Source organism: Marmota flaviventris, chromosome 3, assembly GCF_047511675.1.
Source record: "Marmota flaviventris isolate mMarFla1 chromosome 3, mMarFla1.hap1, whole genome shotgun sequence".
Lineage (NCBI taxonomy): Eukaryota > Metazoa > Chordata > Mammalia > Rodentia > Sciuridae > Marmota > Marmota flaviventris.
Window position 1 is genome coordinate 118466463 of NC_092500.1, and position 17901 is coordinate 118484363.

A 17901-nucleotide genomic window follows, 5' to 3' on the forward strand; every position below is an offset into this window, starting at 1 on the left:
TTGTTGTTGTTGAAGTTACATTAATATAATCTTTTGTGGTGAGGAGGGTAGCAGAGTCCTCATCTTCCTCTCTTGGGGAACACAGTTACTGTCATATATGCCCTCCTATCCCATTCTCTCTTCTTCCAAGAACAGGTTACAACAACCTCAGCTAGGCTTTGGCAAATCACCTTCATCAGACCTTGCAGGTCTTGCAGGAGGCAGCTCTCCAGATTAGTTAAAACACCTTATTTGTTTTGGAGCCTAATTCAGAAAAGAGAAGGCGCACAAGATGCTTAAGAGTGTGTTGTTCCAGGGACTGGGGGGTGTAGCTCAGTGGCACCATGCTTGGCTAGCATGCTCGAGACCCTAGGCTTTGTCCCAGTAAGTGGGGAGAAAGAAGGCTGGGAGGATGAGGATGAGGCTTTTGGCTGCTGGTCCCCAAACTAATCCCTGTGCATGTGTAAAGAACGTTCTTGGCCTCAGGGCCCCTACCTCTTTCTGCTTCCCTTGGATGCCATTGCTTTTTCATTCAACTAACAAAAGGACCTGTGTAAGACACTTGTTAGGAGACTAAAAGAAAAAGGAAACAGGAGATAAATGTCAACTCTATTAATAATCTAGAGGCTGTGAGTTCTTAGGGAGATATGTATCCTCTTTACCACTCAAGACCTCAGTTTTCTCATCTGTGCAAAGAGAAGCATAACTAAAAGATTATTTTGAAGACTAAATGAGACAATATATGGCAAGTTCTTAGGACAATGATTGGCCTGGACAAATACACGTTTATTTGCTGTTGTGGTTAAGCTTTGTTAAATGCACATGGTATTAACCCGTTAGTGGGGTGAGTGGGATAATGTATGAAGAAAGGCTTTGTAAACAGTGTGGTTTTCTTTCTAAGTCTCTTTTGGTATCTTACTGCAGTCACCCCACATTTCTAGCCTTTCATAATTAGCAGTTATCAAGTATTACCCACTTCTCTCCTCCTGTCTCTCTTTTAAAATTTAAAAAATAAAATTTTTTAAGAGACCCAGGGGTCTCACTATCTTGCCCAGTCTGGCTCTGAACTCCTGGGCTCAAGTGATCCTCCTGCCTCAGCCTCCCCATAGCTGGGATGACAGGTGCATGGTATCATGCCTGGCTTTCCTCATAACTCATTTATCCTTCTAAAAGCCACATTCTCAACTCTATTCTCCTGTTCTTCTCCTCTTCCAGTCATCAGTTGTTTCATTCTGGTTACTGTGTCTAAAATGCCTCCTTTCCATTTAGGACCTCCAACTATGGAAACTACTCCTCTCTCTGAAGTCAGAATGGAGTCACCTCCACCCTGATAGGAAAGAGAGTTCCTGATCCCTCCTTTCCCCCTGGAAAGAGGTAAAAGAAGGAGCTCAGGCTTTGAACCAGCTACCAGACAATTGTCCCAATTCCTTCAGGGCCTCCTGGGGCAGTGTCAAGCCTTGGGCTAGTTCTAGTCACTGTTTCTGCTGAAACTACTCTATTGCCATCTTATAGAATCAGGGTTTTCTTATATATCTGTAGCTTCTCCAAGACTCTTTGGGAAGCTGAAGATCAGTCTTCTAATCCCAGAAAACATTTGCAGAACATTTTGCCTGAGAGTCCCGCAAGTCTGGAAAATGGCATCCAATTAGCTCAGCGTCTAGTGTGCGTCTTCTTGTTTGCATTCAGCAGAACTGGCTTATTCATGCCTGTGAGTGGGCACAAGTGTGAGTGCCAGAAAACACACAGAAGTCCAGAAATGTTGGTTGTTGCATTTACCATGGAGCTGCACCTAGGAATGGGTGGAGCTGAATGTCTCCACCCATCGTACCTTCCTATCACAGCAGTTAGCATAATACTCACTGTACAGCAGGTGCTCAGTGGGTACCTGGTGATTGGTTAGTTCGTGGATCCACTTGCTCATTCTTTCCCAATCTGCTGTTTGCTCACTCATGACCACCACTGAACTCCATACCCCCAACCCCTATGCTGGGGATGGACCCCAGGGCCTCCCACATGCGAGGCAGGTGCTCTACCTCTGAGCTACACCCCCAGCCCTGACCTTCTTTGAAAAACTCCAGGATAGTCCCACATCTTCCCTGACATGCATTGTTTGTCTTTGTCCCATTCCATGAAGACAGAAGAAAACATGCCCAATAGGTTCTGAAAAGTCAGTCCTGATCCTAGGGGTCCTGAAAAGACCTAAGTGGCCCTTATCTAGGTCCATCCAAGGACTAAAGCACCTCTTTATTGAGCATGGGCCAGTCTATGAAGTCCTGGACCCTATTATCTTTAAATTATCCTGAAACCATCCCATTTCATCAGTGTTGTTTTTTGTTTATTTTTTGTTGTTGTTATTTGGCTGTTTTTTGGTTTGGGTTTTTTTTTTTTTTGCTGCTGGGGATGGAGCCCAGGCTACTCAGTGGTAACTGAGCTACAACCCCAGCCCTTTGTCCTTTTTAGTTTTTATTTTGAAAAAGGGTCTCACTAAGTTGTGTAGGGCCTCAGCAACTTGCGATCCTCCTGCCTCAGCCTCCCAAGTTCCTGGGATTATAGCTATGTATCACTGCTTCCAGCTCATGAAGGGTCTTAAGTCCATATTTCCCTAGCATAGGGCAGTGTTTATGACTGTAATTGTCACAACACTGACTAGTAAAGGGCCCTTTTAGTGTTGTGGGTTAATTTTTTTTCTGGTACTGGGAACTGAACCTAGGGGTGTTCTACCACTGAACTGATCCCCAGGTCTTTTTTTGAGTGATGTTTGGGGATACCGGGGGTTGAACTCAGGGGCACTCAACCACTGAGCCACATCCCCAACCCTATTTTGTATTTTATTTAGAACAGCATCTCTCTGAGTTGCTTAGCACCTTGCTTTTGCTGAGGCTGTCTTTGAACTTGTGATCCTCCTGCCTCAGCCTCCTGCGCCGCTGGAATTATAGGCATGCGCCACCGTGCCTGGCTCCCCAGACCTTTTAATTTTGGTGTTTTTTGTACGAGAGATTGAACCCACAGGTACTTAACCACCAAACCACATCCCTATCACTTTTTATTTTTTATTTTGAGACAGCGTCTTGCCAAGTTGCATAGGCTGGCCTTGAACCTGTGATCCCCCTGGCTGAGCCTCCTGAGTCACTGGGATTACAGGTGTGCACCACCCTGCCTGACAGTTTATTTTAGGTTTTTGTAATGATGATGGTGGTAATCATATTCTAGAGGTGACCCAGGGCTGGGCCACATCGTCTGGGGCCTCTACTGTTCAACCCCTTGGTTTCAGAAGTGGAAATTTACTAAGCTGGACTGTGTGTGAAAAGAATCCATATTCCCAAAGCTGTGGCAGCAGAATAGAAGGGACATTTTCTCTGTCTCCTCTCTTTATCCACTTCCTGGGTTCTGTGCTTTTCTCTGGATATTTAGATGAGCATGAAGCCCTGACAGCCTCAGACACATCCTGGTAAGGGCTCAGATGCCCTGTTTTGGGTCCCTGTAGGCAGCACCCAATAGGGAAATAGGTAGAGTCCTTGTGTCCTTGTGTCACTGGCTGGCAAGCCTCAGCCTGCAGTAGCCCCAACTATTCCAGCAGCTCAGGTGCCAGTTTGGCAGGAAGCTGGGAAAGCAACTGGCTGTTCTTCAGGTTTCTGGACCTGGCTCTGAACAGCAGCAGGCTTTGGGGCTGGTAGGGGAAGAGGCTCAGCTTATTGAGGCCCTGCCTATATGTATCTACTCATCAAAGAGGAGCCAAGGAAACCTTAGGATCCCCCATTCTGCTGCTCCTCTCTTTCCACCAACATTCCTTCCTGCCCCACCAGGGCTATGAGGGAGAAGGGGATAGAGCTGAGCAACCACTGATAATCTCTCAGGACAGCCTGTACAAGGGACATATTGCTGGATTATTTATTTATTCATTAATTCATTTTGGTACTGGGGATTGAAACCAAAGGCACTTTATTACTGATATACACTTCCAGCCCTTTGCCCTTTTTATTTTAAGACAGAGTCTTGCTAAGTTGCTCAGGGCCTCACTATATTGCTGAGCCTGGCCTTAAACTTGCAATCCTCCTGCTTTGGCCTCCTGAGCTGCTGGAATTATAGATGTTCACCACGCCTCTCAAATGGATTACTTATTTTTTTTAAATAAATATTTTAGTTGTAGATGGACACAGTACCTTTATTTTATTCATTTATTTTTATGTGGTGCTGGGGATCAAACCCAGTGCCTCATACATGCTAGGCAAGTGCACTACTACTGAGCTACAACCCCAGCCCTGGATTATTTATCTCAAGAAGGAAATAGCTCAACCAGAAAGAGGGAACCCAGTGGTAAGGCACACCTGTAATCCCAGCTACTCCAGAGGCTGAGGCAGGGGAATAGTAATTTACTGAGCCTGGGCAATTTAGCAATTTAGTGAGACTCTGTCTGCAAAAAAAGATAAGGCTGGAGGTGGAGTATCTCAGTGACAGAGGGTTTGCCTAACATGCATGAGTTCCTGGGTTCAATACCCAGTACAGGGAAAAAACCAAACCAACCAGGAAGTGGTAGCAAGCCCTGCTCAAATGTGCTTATGTCCATTACATTTGTGTCTCCACTTGCCCTTTGCATTTCTTTGGTGTTTATGAGAGATTTTAGGCCAAATTAGAGTAAGGAAATTATCTGGTAGTGGGGGTGTGGTAGGTGGGTGCATGGGAGGTAATTGGGGAAGGGATAGGAGAACAGGGATAGGCTAGTGACTAAATAGGTACCTGACACATAATGATGGTGATGTTGGAGGCAGAGAAAAAACTCTCAAGCACATTCAAGCATATAGAGTAATGGAATTAAGTACATAGGGGTCTGTCCTCATTCAAATACTGGCATGGACCTAGGTATTGTGGCACATTCCTAAAATCCCAGTTGAGAGACTGAGGCAGGAGTATCATAAGTTCAAGTTTGAAGCCAATCTCTACAACTTAGTGAGATCCTATCTCAAAATTTAAAGTGTGTGTGGGGGACATTGGGGATATAGCTTGGTGGCAGAGTACCCCTGAATTCAATCCCTATTACTGCAAACAGACAAACCACAACAACAAAACCACCAGAAAACAAAACAAAAATTCCAAATACTGGAAGTCACTTTGACTTTTGGCAAGATTTTTACTTCTAAGTCTTGTTTTCCTGTAGGTTTGTTATATTAAAGAAAATAATTTATGTTCCATTTAAATATAATATTAAATATAATAGGCATATGAATAAATAAGTACATATATGTGTGTATATATATGCCTACTCCATAAATGTCAATTGTTATAGTTACAGTAATAATAATTTTTATTGCATCAAGTTCCCTGGGGTGTTGTGGACTAGAAAGGAAAGGCTTAGCCACACACCTGTCTCTGTCACTGGAGCCTTGGGTTTGCCTTGAAGACACCCTCCTGGGTAACAGATCCCTGGCTTTATCTCTGACTGGGTGTGGCACTTATGGTTTCTGGTGGGGTCCAGGCCCTCCTGGCTCTGAGCCACAGCAGCTTTGTCCTGCTGAGGATCTGTGACTGGCCCTCCAGGGGTCTCTAAGAGCAGAATCCCAGCCACTGCTTTTTCATCCCGGGACTCTGCTGTTTCCTGGCATTCATGAAGCTGTGTCCTGGATGTCATGGCCTCTCGTGCCCTAGACAACCCTTTTTTCTCTAGTGAGATAAGGGCTCCATCTCTATTCTGCGTCACTGGATTTCATCACTTTTCCTCTTTGCACTTTTAGTCTCTGGTGAGCAGTTCTCTTGGGGCTTCTTTACAAATCTGTACTCATCCTGCATCTTCAGGTCCTTTGAGTCTGGCTGAGTAGATGGAACCAGCCCTTCTATGCTCTCTGCCCCAACCTTCTAGAGCCCTGGAAGGGCCAGTCCTTCCCTTCTTGTAAATCTCTCTTTTAGCTCAGGGAATGTGCAACACTCCCCACTTTTTTTTTTCTTTTAGTATTGAGGGTTGAACCCAGGGGGCCCTTTTATTTTTTTATTTTGAGATAGAGTCCACTAGGTTGCTGAGGCTGGCTTTGAACTTGTGATTCTCCTGCCTCAGCCTCCAGAGTTGTTGAGATTATAGGCATGCTCTACTATACTAGCTAGGTGTGTACTCTTCTATAGGAGCTATGTCCCAAGACTGGAGACAGAACTGCAGAGATACTGCCTCCATGCACTTTGCCTGCAGGATATCACTCCCACCCCACCCACATGCTTCTGCTTCTCTTCCAGGCATTACCCTCAGCTTCACCCCAGGTTCCCTGCTGGAACCAAGAGCTTGGGGTTTTGTTTTGTTCACTGGAGGAAGGGGGTTTTACCCTTTTGCACCACGGTTTATCCCCTTTACTTATGAATGGGCTTGCATCATCCACTGGTTTGGGCTGTCTACACCCTGTTCCATCTGCAGACAGGTAAAATCCATTTTCACATGAGCAAGAAATAAGATATGGGAGTGAGGGGTTAGACAAATCTAACTCATTGGAAGCTGACAATATTACTGTTAGTGGGTTCCCTTGCTGCTCACCATGAAGTGGCATGTGTGTGCACATTATTACCTCTTTACACAGTGAAATAAAATTCTTAACATGGTGCCTGGTATATAACCAGTGCTCATTAATGTTAGCTGCTATTACTATTGCTATCCTTATAATTATTTACCTGGTAAAATGCCCTACTGAACACAGGTAGAGGTTTGAATTCATTCTTATGTGTTTGGCTGATTGGAGGAAAGTTTCCTGGAGAGGGCCATGGCTGTGTGTGTTGGGGCTTAGCTAGTTAGTCTGAGGTCTTTAGTAGCAGGCTTTCAGACTTTATACTTACATGTGGATTTCATCTGAACTTTTCACCTGCCAAATTGTTTTTCTGTTTGTGTTTGTTTTGTTTTTGGTGCTGGGATGCCTTGCACAAGCTGGGGAAGTGCTCTGCACTGAGCTACACCCCCAGCCCTTTCCTGCTGAATTGAAAGTGCTTTGAAGTGTTTCAGTCCCTGGGATGGAGTCAGGAGCACAGGTCTACAGTTTCACTAAGGAATCTGCAACATCAACCATAGCCTGAGCAGCAAAGAGCTTCCTTTTTCTTCCCCCATGAATGACCTTAATGACCATATGATCAAAAGCAAGATCACCAGAGCAGGGATCAAAAGAAATTAATGCAAGCTTCAGATCTGCCATATCATGACTAATCATAAAGATAACAAGCTGCTATATGTTCAGTGCTTATTGTGTTGCAGGCACTAAATTCTTTAGGTGGATTGTTTTATTTGCTGTGTGACCTTGAGCCCACAGCTCTACTTTTCTGTTTCGTTTTTGTAATCTCTAAAGTGGAGATGACAACACCTAATAGGGAGGTTGAGAGGAAGCAATGAAATAATGTATGTAAGTGTCTGGAAAAAAGCACCAAAGGAGACGTGTGTGTGTGTGTGTGTGTGTGTGTGTGTGTGTGCCGTATTTCACCAAAGAGCCAAGATGATAATCTTCAGGCCTTTGATGAGTCTGCATTGCCCAGTGGAGGGAAGCGGGCAAAGCTCCAGCTGATGGCGAATCTGATAGCCTAGCTTTGTGAGGGCAGAATATGAGGCCCATGGTGGTGCTTTATCTGTCACCTGAGATGGGGGTGTCTGTCTCCTGGTACAAATATGACACCTGTTGCAGGAGAAAAAGGCCCTGGCAGCTGGTGCTCTGGGAGGAGAGGTCTGGCCAGGAGCAGCAGGAGTTCGCTTACCAGAGGGCAAGTGACAAGTGTCAGTAGTTAAATCAGCACATTCTTTAGCTCCAAGTTCCCCCAGGGGGGTGAAGTAATGCCTGGATATCTACTGGCAGGATTAATGCAGAAGCCAAGATGGGAGGAGGAAGGGTCCAGATACTCTGCACAGTGCCTTACGTGTAACGTGCACTGAGTGAATATTAATGGGCAGCAGGGAAGTATGAAGGACAGCCACAGTGGGACGAAGAGGCAGTGTAGTCTGCTGCTGTGCGACCACAGAGCCACTGCTGGCCCACAGTCTGCTTATTCTCTGGTCATTAAGCATAGGGAGAAGAGAATGAGTGTAAACTGCTCTTTGCTCTTCACAAAATTCAAAAGGGGCCAGGCGCGATAGTGCATGCCTGTAATTTGGGAAACTGAAGAAGGAGGATCACAAATTTGAGGCCAGCCTGGGCTACTTAGCAAGACCCTGTCTCAAAATAAAAAATAAAAAGGGATGGGGATGTAGCTCAGCCAAAGAGTGCCCCAGAGTTCAAACCCCAGTACTGGGGGAAATAAAGAAGTGGTGGTGGATTAAAACTTACATCTCTTTCATCTCCCGACCCCCAAATCCAAATTATTAGGAAGAGGAATTTCTCCCTTTCTTTTTTTCTTTTCTTTCTTTCTTTCTTTTTTTTTTTTTTTGTTGTTCTTTTGTTTTTGCCAGTACTAGGGATTAAACCCAGGGCCATAGCACATGCTAGGCAAGTACTCTACCAACTGAGCTACATTCCAGCTCCTTCTTTCTATGTATTTTTTTTTTTATTGGTCCATTATAGTTGTAAGGAAGAAGAATTTTATTGAGTACTTGCTGGGTGCCAGACCCCATGCTGGGTCTGACATACATAGTTCATTGGTCACAGCTGTCCTGAAGGGCAGGGTTTTGAATTTTTTGGTTTGTTTTTATCCCCACCATCCAGATAAGAAATCAAGGCCAAAGAGGTACAACCATTTTTACAAGCAGTCACAGTTTATAAGTGGTAGTTGCATAATTGCATCTCTCACTCCAAAGCCTTACTTGTCTTCCTGCTAAATGGCCAAGTCTGCAAAGGGATACTTGTACTCCTTAAATTGCTAAAGGCTAGGCTGTTGAGGATTCCAGGTGTCTCACACCACCCAGACACACCTATGACCCACAGGCAGGGCCTGGCTAGGTTTAACTTCACTGAATTTTCTCCCTGCAATTCTCCTCCTTTCTTCCCCTCAGTGTTATTTGCCCTTGCTACAGACAGAGCCACCTATTACCTTCAGTTAAAGAGAAATAGCCCTGCACTCTTGTTAAAGGTGGTGATGACAGATTTTACTCAGCACTGTTGTCATAGGCAAAAGGGACTTCCTTGTAGAACGGAAGCTCAATTTAGCTCAATTCTGAATACGGCAGAGGCAGCTGGGGGGTTATAACCAAAAAGCAGAGTGAGGGGTCATTGGGTGGACAATTACTAAGAAGAGGCCTTGTAGAACGGAAGCTCAATTCAGCTCAATTCTGAATACGGCAGAGGCAGCTGGCGGGTTATAACCAAAAAGCAGAGTGAGGGGTCATTGGGTGGACAATTACTAAGAGGCGGCCTCAGGGGACCCTTGCTGAACTGGCCTAGCAGGATTGTTGCTGAAGGCAAGAGTGGGAAGTGAGGTGCTGATCAGATATCAAAAGTGGTCCCATAGGGTTGCAGGATTCTTACTGAACTGATTTAGCAAGAGTCTTGCTAAAAACTGGGCAGGTCCAGGACAGGGCCTGAGGATGAGGCCTCCTGGAAAAGAGGGCAAAGAGCACCCAACACAGGAGAATGACTGTCACTTCCCAGCAGATGCCGGGGCGCTGACAACCCATAGTGATAGTTCACTGACCTTGGGATAAGTTGTCTTAGTGTGACTTCCAACAGTCAAAGAATTGGACCAGAGCTGAGAATTCTATGAGAAGGAACCTGCATTTGAGACACGCCTCCATGGCTACACTGATAGGGCGATGCTGTGTCTGTGGGCATTTCCTCACCACTCTCCAAAGTAGGTGGGATTTAGTCATTAAGAGCAAGGTCAAAAGAGATGACCCAGTCCAAATGCAGAAGCCAGGCAGGGTCTGTCCCCCTCCTCCCTACACTGTGACTCATTTGTCATTCAAGCCCCTGAAGCCCCGCCCCCCCAGCCACTAGCTAACAGTTCTTCGGGGGCTGGTAAGGGGGGGGGGGGCTCTGAACTTTAGATCACATGTTTGAGCTGGAATCGCAGGTAATCAAACCACTTGCCCCTGAGCTCCTCTGAAGATGGAGGGTACAGGTCCGAGAGCGTTCTTCCTCTTTCTTCCTCTTTCTCCCTTATTTCCCATGTTTCCACTTCACCTCACTGTCGCCAGCACCCAGCTTCTCCAGAACATACCCCTGCACTGAACTCCTCTGGCCTATTTTAGACTGCTGGCCAGCCAGCCATGAAAACAAGAGAGTCCTCGATGGCAGAAGGACAGGAGCAGAGGTTGAATGTCTGCAGAAACCCAAAGGCATAGATTTGCCGTTAAGGCATGTGGGATAGAGTTCTGTCTAATATAGTCCTGGGTGTTAACTAGCCCTATTTTTGAACACTGGGCTCCTCTTTAAAAAAAAAAAATTAAAGTTGTTCTTTTTAGATATACTTGAGAGTAGATTGTATTTTGACACATACATACTGGGAGTATAATTTATTCTAATTAGGATCCCATTCTTGTGGTTGTTCATGATGTGGAGTTCCACTGGTTGGTGTGTTCATATATGAACATAGGAAAGTTATGTCTGATTCATCCTACTGTCTTTCCTGTTCCCATTCCCCCTCCCTTCCCTTCATTCCCCTTTGTCTAATCCAATGAACTTCCCTCCCAACCCCTTATTGTGTGTTAGCATCCTTATATCAGAGAGAACATTAGACCTTTGATTTTGGGGGATTGGCCTATTTCACTTAGCATAATACTCTCCACTTCCATCTGTCTATTGGCAAATGCCATAATATCATTTTTCTTTATGGCTGAGTAATATTCCACTGTGTATATGTACCACATTTTCTTTATCCATTCATCTGTTGAAGGGCACCTAGGTTGGAACTGAACTACCTGTTCAGTTCCTTTGCCCATTTATTGATTGGGTTTGGTCTTCTCTTACCCCATCTGTAAAATGGAAGTAATCAGACCTGGCCTATCTCATGAAGTTCTTAGAAGGCTCAAATGAAATTGTGCCTGTGAAAAGCTTCATAAACATCAAGGGGCAGCACAAAACAAAAACCATGTAAGAGAAGCATCCCCTCTCTACCCCTGCATTCCAGAATGTGACTCTCTATCTTCAGCCACTCCCAGAGTTACTACAAGATTCTTGCACACCGTCGATGCCACTTTCTGTGAGGCCCACGTTTGCAGTTTGTGCTCTTCATTCTGTGTCTGGTGGCTACCTGTGACTCTGCTAATGCTCACATAGGGATCCTGTGACATTCAGCTTACTGCCAGCTGTTGGCTCCTGATGGTGGGTGACTGTCAGTCTCCTTTTGTGCAGTGCCCAACTCCTGTGTGGCAGGCATTCACTTTACCACTGAGCTACATCCCCGGCCTCGTGGGGCATGTTAATGAAGCTGTTGGGAGAGAAAGAGCAGCCCAGTGGAAATCTTCCTGACCACAAGGGGTCTAGTTTTATTTTCACTATTTACTAAGTGAACTTAGCTTTAAGCTGTCATTTCACCAGCCTGGGTCCATTTTCTTCATTGGAATGAGGAGGAAGTGACCTTGAAAGTCCATCTAGATCTTGATGGCCCATGATTCCCAGGTAGGACTAGCAGCTACTTGGGCCCAACAATTATGCCTGAGAGCTCTCCTGACAGGAAGGGAGCTCTGGCCTCTGGTGAGTAACAGTAGTTGATCACCAGACTCTGATTCTCTCCCACCCTCACCCCGGTGCAGCCCCGGCCTCTCTGCTTGTTGAGGAATGCATGCATGCACCCCAGTAGTTTCCTCTTCCCTCCCTCCTTCTCACCGTCTTTTGGCTTTTTGCCTTCCCAGATGTGTATAAGCCAAATGGTTCCAAAGCCTTCAGGATACAGATGACATTGGTCACAGACAGCTTCCAAATCAATCCAGGCTTCACCAGGCCTCTAACCTTATATCTCCAGCAGTTTATAACTTTGTTTGACAAACTCCAAGTTCCAAGCCTATCCTTCTTGGTTTCTCCCAGCTCTGGTTTTATCCAACAACCCATCAATTAATGGTGGGGTAGGCCTCCCCTACCCACTAGAATCCCCTGCTGCTTCCCTAGAGGGGGATTAAGCTGGAGGAAAAAGAGCACTTCTGTTTTTTTTTTTTTTTTTTTTAGTTGTTGATGGACCTTTATTTTACTTTTTTTGTATATGGTGCTTAGAATCGAACCTAGTGCCTCACACATGCTAGGCAAGCCCTCTGTAATAGTTCTACTGCCTGAGAGCACAACCCCAGCCTGAGAGCACTTCTTTTAATGTCCATTTCTCCATAGTAGCATTTGGGAAGAAATCAATCTCCAGGGGCACCTGGGGAAGAATCTCAGCCTGCAGTGAGTCAACAGTGGGAGAATGATGGTCACACCTGGCCTGGCTCTTGTGATTTCTGGAAGGCAGCAAATTCTTTTTTCAGGGAGGGTACTGGGGATTGAGCCCAGGGACCCTTTACTGTTAAGCTACTCTAGCCAAGCTCATTTCCTCTTTCCACCCTGTGGACCTTGGCCAAGGTTTTTGTTTGTTTGTTTGTTTTGGAAGTGGGTACTGGGGATTGAACCCAGGGGCTTAACTACTGAGCCACATCCCCAGCCTTTTAATTTTTTTAAGTTGCTTAGGGCCTCACAGAGTTGCTGAGGCTGGCCTCAAACTTGTGATCCTCCTGTCTCAGCCTCCTCAGGCATCATGGTGGTGCATGTCTGTAATTCCTGGGATTACAGGCATGCACCACCACTCCCAACTTGGCCAAAATTTTAATGATCTCTTGCCTCATCCACTTCATGCCTACCATATGAAGGGGGGTGAGGAGCAGAAGGGAAGATAATTACTTGTATTATCTCCATCCCTCCAAGCTTATAGATTTATGAGGTCCTCAAATTACGTTGACCTTACTTTTCTATTTGTTCCTTTCCCTAGGGTATGGCAGCTGGAGAGAACTGGCCAAGGCTCTGGCCAGCAGGAACATCCCAGCTGTGGATCCCAATCTTCAATTCTACCGTCCCCAGAGGCTGAACCTCAAGGTATGTGGCAGGGGCTGCACCTTTCCCTGCTGGTGTGTTAACATGGGCCTTCAGTTGTTCCACCTCCCCTGGCTTTAGGGAAACCTCTGCTCTGTCCTGTGAGAGACACAGGAAAAACAAGTAGTGGAATCCCAGTCTGCCATCTGGGATTTCCTGGCTGAGCCCATCCTGCCCTCCTCAAAACCTGGTGCTAGCACTAGGCCTGGCTTTCCTATTTCTGTCTTTGCCGCATTATTTAAGCTACCTGCAATCTAACCTGCGCCATGCATGCAGCCTCCCAAGTCAACCTGCACGTCTTGGTGCTAGGAGTGCAGCTCAGTGGTAAGTGCTTGCCTAGCACTGTGAGATCCTGCATTTAATCCCCAGCACCACAAAAAATCAAAAAAACAAAAAAACAAACAGGCATCATGGTGGTACATGTCTATAATTCCAGTGACTCCCTCCGGAGGCTGAGCCAAGAGGATTGCAAGTTTAAGTCTAAGTTTGGCCATTTAGCAAGACCCTGTCTCAGAATAAAGTAAGAGAGCTAGGGTGTTAGCTCAGAGGTAGAGAGTTCCTGGGTTCCATCCCCAGTACTTGAAAAAAAGAAAGAAAGAAAAGGCAAATCAAATAGCATGTCCTGCCTTTTCCTGTTATGGAGACTGAACTGTACCTTAGTGAAAATAACCAGATGCTTGCTACCAGAGGACAAGCTAGATAGACATCCCTCCCTGCACATAGCTGGGTGTGCGGTTTGTAATGGGGCGGCATTTTGCTTGATTTAGGAAATTCCTGCAGTGTTTCTTGAGCCAATGATAGGTTAGGGAAGTTGGGGTCCAGCTCAGTCTGGAGGCCCTAATCGAGTATGCAACAAGACATGGATGCCTAAGACTGGACCAGAACCAAAGTGAATCTGTGGACCTGCATGGCAGGGAGGATTTGTACCTGAGGGGCTCCCACTTATTGAGACAAGTACTTACAAATCTGGGCACAGCCCTGGGGGAGGTAGAGGAAGAAGGAGTCAAAGCCCCTGCCCTCAGGAGGCCCTGATTTAATTAGGAAAAAAACCCCACTTTTCTCCATTTGGGACAAATTGAGAAAATCTCAAAGCTCAGGAGCATATGCAGATGACACTGTTAAGGACATTTTCTCCTGAGGAATATGTGTAAGTGAATGGGAGTGTCCCTTAGGTCAGAAGCTTCCTGGGGGCAGGGACTGCTTCCCCACAGGCACTTTCAAGGGTCCCTGAATCCTGTTTATTCCCAGGTTCTCACCCTAATATTCTCACAAAGTTCATTCTTTGTTCTTCCACTAGGACCAAGAAATTGACCAAAGTGGGAACAGTAACAACAGCTACTTGAGGTGGAACAAACCTGTACCCTGGCTCTCAGAGGTAAGGGACTTTCTTTGACAGGATTAATTTTTTTTTTTTTTACATTAACAGATAATTCCAGAGATCATGGAAAACTTTCTCCTAGGGAGTATGACTGTTTGCCCCTGGGGTTCCCAGTTCATTTGATTTTCTTCCCTTAGAGAAGGAGCCCTAACATTTGCTCATGCCTACTGTGTGCCAGGCTCTGCATATCATCTGATGCCAGCTTTTGGACCTTGTAAGGTAGTACCTTTGTGTCAGTCAGCTTTCCATTGCTGACATAAACAACTCACAGGGAGGAAAGGTTTACTTTGGCTTACACTTTCAGAGGTTTCAGTCCATGTCACTTGGTCCCTTGCTTCTGCTTGGAATGAGGCAGTACCTCATGGTGGGAACTTGTGGCAGAGGAGGCCTGTTCACCTCATGGCAGCCGGAAGCAAAGAGCAGGAGGAAGGGGCCAAGGTCCCCATAACCCCTAACCATCTAACTTCCTACCACGTGGTCCTGCCTCTGAAAGGGTCCTCCACCTCCCAGTAGGGCCGCAGGCTGTGGACCAAGCATATGGGCCTTTGGGAGACATTGCAGATCCAAACTATAGGAATCATAATCCTTGTTTTATAGGTGGGAAAAACAAAGCTCAGGAAAATTACATGACTTTCATGCCCAGGCCAATCCCTAATCTTAAAGATTTAACAAGTTTCTCAAACTTAAGTTCCATAAGATATTCCAGGAAGAAAGGAGTTTATTGTTAAATGAGTTAAACAAAACAAAACAAAACTGTGTACTACATCCTCTTCTTGCAAATGGACATTAGCATATGAAATATCCTGAGAAGTTCTGCAGTCATCTGTTCGGTTTGGTTGAGCTCAGCATGGTCCAACTTATGTGCCCCCAAATTGCTTGTTCCATGAACTGTCTATTAATATTCTATGATGCTAGGGTTATAAGGAATATGCATTAGGAACTCTGCTTTACAAAATGTCTTAGAAAACAGTTAAATGTGTGAATAAAAATCATAACCAACCGGGAATGGTGTGTTCACTAACGCTGCATAAACAAAAAAGCACAACCATCCTCGTACACTTTATTTATAGGCTTTAGTACTCTTTTCTTTTGAGTAAGAGATGGAGGCTCAAGGAAATTACTGAGCATACCCAAATTACGTCCGGTAAATGCTTGTGCTAAGACTTAGCTCATGGTGCTTTGGGGATGAAAATTTTAAATTGGGTTTTATTTTAGTTTGGTTAGAATCCAGTGTCTTTTTGTCTCGAGGCCAGTGGACCTAGGTTTCTTTTCTTGATGGGGTGGTGTTGGCCAACTCATTGTCTTCAGCCACACCTATCGCAGCTGATCTCTTTAGCCTGGGTGGTTTTATTTCCAGTCTACCCACTTGCTCTGGGCAGGAGTGAAGGAGGCAGTACGGTACCAAATGCGTTGTTAGGTTAGCCACCCTGTGAAGCCGCCTCTTTTGAAAACCCTGAGAGAGGATGGATTACAATACTGGCACACTTGTACTAGGTGACATCACCAGGTAACTGTGCCCTGCCCCATCTGGAGATAGCGTTTTGAAAAGAAATTCTCTTACAAATCATTTGGTCTGGTGTATAGTCCTCTCTTGAGGGCAACTTGGATCATTTTTCTTAATGAACCAACTATTTTAAAAGGTTATACCAACACACTATTCTGCATTTACTAATAATTAATTTCCCCCAATTTTTTTTGCAAAAGATATAAATATATACGTGTGTGAATATGTAATAAAACAAAAACAGTGAACAAAAAGTAAATAATAATTAAAATAGAATTAACTTTTTAAAATTTTGAGACAGGGTCTCACTAAGTTGCTAAAGCTGGCCTCAAACATACAATCCTCCTGCCTTAGACTCCTGAGTCACTGCAATTACAGGTGGCATCACCCAACAGGATTTTTTTTAAAGAAATGTTTGAATCTGGGCATGGTGGTACACACCTGTAATCCCAGCAATTTGGGAGGTTGAGGCAGGAGGATCACAAGTTTGAAACTAGCTTTAGCAATGTAGCGAGACCTTGTCTCAAAATAAAAATAAAAATAAGGCCAGGCACAGTGGAGTACACCTGTAATCCCCATGACTCAAGAGGCTGAGGCAGGAGGATCACAAGTTCAAAGCCAGCCTCAGCAATGGCAAGGCTGAGACCCTGTCTCTAAATAAAATATAAAATAGAGGTGGGGATGTGGCTCAGTGGTCAAATGCCCCTGAGCTCAATCCCTGGTACCAAATAAAATAAAAAGGGTTGAGAGTGTGGCTCAGTGGTAGAGCACCTCTGGGTTCCATCACTAATATATTGAAAGGAAAAAAAGAAACTTGATATTTTAGTACACGTGTATGACCATTTGGGGGTGGATGACTGGTTTCCATTGCATGTTTTTTTTACATAGTAAAAGAAGCTTAGAAAAATCCTTATTAGTACTTGGGTGAGATGTGCATACCTGTAATCCCAGCTGCAAGGAAGGCTGAGGCAGGAGGAAGAGAATCCCAAGTACAAGGTCAGCCTGTGCAATTTAGGGAAACCTTGTCTCAAAATAAAATAAAAAGGGCTGGGGATGCAGCTCAGTGCTTGCCTAGAATGCAAGAGGCCCTGAGTTAAATTCCCAGTACCACAAAGTAAATAAGTAAAATGAAAGTATACAGTTCAGTAGTTTTTAGTATATTCAGAGAGCTGTGCATCCCTCATAGTCAATTTTATTGTTAATTACTTCTAACAGAAACCCTGTACTCCCTAGCTACATCCCCTTTCCCCACCCTCATCTCCCATCCTTAGAAAACAGTCATCTACTTTCGCTCTCTCTGGATTTGCCTGTTCTAGATACTTCATGGAAATGGAATCATACGATATGTAGTCCTGTGTCTGCTTCATTATCTAGTATGTTTTCCAGGTTCATCCATGGAAATCATCCATAGATTTGCTCAGCAGGTGTCGGTGTGTCACTCTTATGGCTTCATTAAATGCCATTGCACAGATAAGCCAACTTTGTAAAAAATTCTCCAACTAAGACAACAAAAGGGGTGTTTTATTGTAGATGTGTTACGCTTGCCCATGACTGAAAACAGAAAGCCACAGGTCTGGGGATGTTTTGTATGAGCAATGGGCCTCCCAGAGGTGGTCTTGGAGATGCAATGGTGGTGGGAGTTCTCTCCCCTGAGAGAGTTCTGGTCCTCAGCATGCCATCCATCAGCTTGTCCCAGCTCCCTGGCCTCTGGCATTCCTTAGTTCTGCTTCTTTGGATTCCATGGGCCCACGAGCTACAGTTTGCTTGGACCTCTTTCTACTTCTGCACTTCAGCCAAACACTTCTTCACATGGCCCTCAGGGCTCAAAAATTTCTAGGAAGATGGTGCCAAGGTATTACATTTTATCTGACTGTTGGTAGACATTTGGGTTGTTGGGGTTTTTGTTTTTTGCTTTTGCTATTTTGAAAAATGCTGCTGTGAGTATTTATGTGTAAGTTTTTGTATGGATCAGGCTTTGCTGTTTTCAGATCTCTAAATCACCATCATTGTAGTTTGTCTTATATTCTGTACATTTTAAAAAATTTTTAGTGGTGCTGGGGTAGATTGAACCCAGGGCCTCACACATTCTTGTCAAGTGCTCTATCGTGGAG

General features: G+C 45.0%; 1 protein-coding gene across 1 annotated transcript in view; it reads left to right on the forward strand.

Annotated features, from left to right (window-relative positions):
* The window catches only part of B4galnt3 (beta-1,4-N-acetyl-galactosaminyltransferase 3), a 103721-nt gene that overhangs the window by 59657 nt on the left and 26163 nt on the right, over window positions 1–17901 (forward strand). Inside the window, exons 2-3 of the mRNA XM_027951209.3 lie at window positions 12808–12911; window positions 14206–14283. Coding sequence (XP_027807010.1) covers window positions 12808–12911; window positions 14206–14283 — 182 coding nt within the window. The remainder of the gene's footprint in view (window positions 1–12807; window positions 12912–14205; window positions 14284–17901) is intronic.